At 35.6% G+C, this 3,635-nt stretch overlaps 1 protein-coding gene across 1 annotated transcript; it reads right to left on the reverse strand.

Moving 5' to 3' along the window:
• Positions 1 to 1,936: 1,936 nt before the first annotated feature.
• Positions 1,937 to 2,854, reverse strand: LOC129489780 (olfactory receptor 9G1). The gene has a single exon (XM_055292878.2). The coding sequence runs from the start codon at positions 2,852 to 2,854 to the stop codon at positions 1,937 to 1,939; it is 918 nt and encodes a 305-aa protein (XP_055148853.1).
• Between the last annotated feature and the right edge of the window lie 781 nt (positions 2,855 to 3,635).

The following is a 3,635-nucleotide window of genomic DNA, read 5'->3' on the forward strand; positions in this document are numbered from 1 at the left end:
TACATTTTCTGGGTCTACCTGCCTAATTCAGTTTCTTGCATTTTCTTCCTTTACTGCTTATGCCAATTCAAACCAGAGAGTATTCATGTTTATAAACATAAATTACATTAGTACTGTCTTACATTGAAAAAATAATCAAAATTAAATGCCACTTGTCATATTCATCTTTTTAAAATTTTGCTTGTATTGATAACTCATAATTTTATACATGTATGGGGTAAAATGCAATGCTTCAGTACATGTATACAGTGTGGATTGAACATCTCCCACTAATTATTATGTCCATCACCTCATACACTTATCATTGCTTTGTGATGAGAACATTTAAGATCCATTTTTTAAGTAGTTTTGAAATACACAATACATTACCGTTAACTGTAGTCACCTTGTCCTGTAGTAGTTCACCAGAACTTATTCCTCCTGTCTACATGAAACTTTGTACCCTCTGATCAACATTTCTCCTTTCTCCACTCACCCTGCCCCAGTCACTGGCAACTACTATTGTACTCTCTACCTGTAGGAGTTCTAACTTTTAGATCTCACACTTAAGTGGGATGACACAAGATGTTTTCTTCTGTGCCAGGCTTATTTCCTTATTACAATGATATATCACCTCATATACATTATATTAGAATGATCATTATCAAAAAGATGAAAGTTAACAAGCATTGGCCAAGATGTGGAGAAAAGATAACTCTTATACACTATTGATGGGAGTGTAAATTAGCACAGCCATTTTGAAAAACAGTATAGAGGTTTCTACCAAAACTAAAAATAGAAAAATAGAATTACCACATCATCCAGCAATTCCACCTCTGGGTAGATGCTTAAAGGAATTGAAATCAGTATATTGAGGAGATACCTGTGCTCTCTTGTTCATTGCAGTATTATTCACAATAGCTAAGGCTTAGAAACAACCTAAATGCCCATCAACAGATAAATGAATAAAAGAAAAAAAGTGGTATATAATACACAATGGAATACTATTCAGCCTTACAAGAAATGTAATTCTGTCACCTGCAACAACGTGAATGAACCTAGAAGACATTATGCTAAGTGAAATTCCTTTTGTGGAATCACCCCTGTATGTACATATTCTCTCTATAAAATATTCATTAGAAATAAATACAATAAAATATCTATTGAGCAATGCGTACTCATAGGCTTTTGTTTTTAAAATTTTTCACTTCACCAAAATTATTATTATTTTTTAAATGATGGTAATTGCCCTTTGATGCTCAGAAGGTCACAATTTTAATGTAAAAGTCCTTGTAAGTTCACCCTTGTAAAATAAAGAGGAGCTCTGAGAGTTATACAGTGAATTACAAAAATCATATGTATGAGATCTTAATGAATTTTTCTTAATCAAGAAACTTGTAAAGAGGCATACAACTTAGCAAGATCATACCTTTCTGGATCTCGTTTGTATTGAGTTATTTCTTGAGTGCCGCTAGATCTTTGCACTAATACTTCTTGGGAGGAAAGTAATGTATAAAATCCTTAAGATATTCTGTTAAGGCAATGGAAAGTGATGAATGTCATCTAGTTATTAAACATAGGAAAATACTAAGACTGGACCGATCACAGTTCTTCCTAGTTCTAGGAACAATATAGATACTATTCTACACATATCCGTTAGCCAAATCGTAGGCTAATGAGGTAGGCTGTTCATCACTTTATGAAGGTATAGGAGAGGTTTTTGGCTTAAGTTTTATGTTTGCCTTTAATAAGAGAGACAGGAAATACACTTCAATTCTTATATATTCAGAAGTTTTTCTTCTAAAATTTTCCTAATTTTCTTATTGTACGTGTCTGTAACTGTCATGTATCAAGAAGAGGATTGATCATGATAAAGCACAATGGTAACTCTGTTTGAAATACAAAAAACTGCATCTAAAATAGTCTTTGTTTCTCCTCTGGTGGAGATAATCTTGATTTACGGGAGGAGTTTTTTCAGAGCTTCTTTCACATCCTTATTCCTTAGGCTGTAGATCATGGGATTCAACATGGGGAATACCACAGTGTAAAATGTAGAAACTATTTTGTCCATATCAAAAGAATAGCTAGATCTAGGGAGAGCATAGATGTAGAGAATGGAGCCATAGTATAAAGTGACAGAGGTCAGGTGGGAGGAGCATGTGGAGAAGGCTTTCAGGCGGCCCTGGGAGGAGGAGATCCTCAAGACAGTGGCGATGATAAAGAGGTAGGAGGCCAGGATGAGCACCGCAGGGCAGATGACATTGGAGGCCAGCAGGAAGTACATCAGAACCTTATAGCCGCCCTTCTCGCCACAGACCAGCTTCACCAAGGGAAGTAAATCACAGAAAAAGTCATCAATGATGTTTTCACGGCAGAAGTTAAAGGAAAACGTTTTCTTGGTGATGATTGAAGAGTTAATAAAGCCACCACAATATGAGACTGCTACCAGCAATGCACACAGCTTTATGGACATGGCCCGAGCATAAAGCAGGGGCTTGGATATGGCCACGTAGCGGTCATAAGCCATGGCAGCCAGCAGGTAGCACTCACTATAGGCCAGCCCGGCAGAGAAGAAGAACTGACACAGGCAGCCAGCAAAGGAGATGCTTTTGTTTTCAGAGATGCAGGTCACTAGGATCTTTGGGGTGTAGACAGAAGAATACCAGAGATCCAGAAACGACAGATTTCCAATGAAAAAATACATGGGTGTGTGGAGGCCGGAGTCATTACAGATCAACATGATGAGGGTGATATTTCCTACCACAGTGAGAGAGTACACACCCAGGAACACCATGAAGAGGCCCAGCTGCATCCCTGGATCTGTGGTGAAGCCCAGCAGGATGAACTCAGTCACTGTGTGATTGCTCCTCTGCATGGCTGTAAGGAATCTCATCTATGGGGAAAGGAAATGAGCTCAGTCTGAATCACTGTCATGAATATGTAGAATTATGCTACATAAGATCACATTTGCAGTAATCTTTGAAGTCTAGAACCAACAATCTAATTGTTTGTTTTAGAAAGTTTTCATTTTGCAACAGACTTTGCAATCATGTATTCAATTCTAAATTTCTTAACTTGTTTAATTATGTTTTTCCTTTAGGAATGACTGTTCAAGGAAAGAAAATGTGTATTCATTATTTCTATTTTGCTGATACGTTGATTCTCTTCATCTTGTCAATTTTCTCTTTTGCTAACTGTGTAAATTTCTATTTTTAAATATCATTTGTTTGTCTTTAAAATACTGGGCATCCCTCTTTTAAATATAGTTTAAGAAGAATAAAGTATTTTTCCTCAAGTGCTTCTATGCACTGAAACATTATGAAAGCATTATAAATTCATATCTCATAATATTATGAGAGTGAATATATAAATATTCATTTATACTAAGAGAAGTGTAATGGAAAAAGGGAATAGATACAAAGTTATGGGGAAAATGTGTACAGAAGAATGATATACAATGATGAAAATACAAAGTACACAGTATTTACTATATTTTACATATATTTTATAACAAATACAATAATAATAACTTAAACACCAATTTTAAATGTAATCTATGTATAGTATAGTATCACTCCACCCACTCCTCCAGGATTCTCTTCACATAGAACTACAAATGTTACCAGAGAAATGGGTTGAGAGAAATATATCTAGCA

Source organism: Symphalangus syndactylus, chromosome 1 (assembly GCF_028878055.3).
Source record: "Symphalangus syndactylus isolate Jambi chromosome 1, NHGRI_mSymSyn1-v2.1_pri, whole genome shotgun sequence".
NCBI lineage: Eukaryota > Metazoa > Chordata > Mammalia > Primates > Hylobatidae > Symphalangus > Symphalangus syndactylus.

Coding starts and splice junctions, on each gene's coding strand:
- LOC129489780 (XM_055292878.2), bottom strand. CDS start 2,854: ATGCAGAGGAGCAATCACACAGTGACTGAGTTCATCCTGCTGGGCTTC.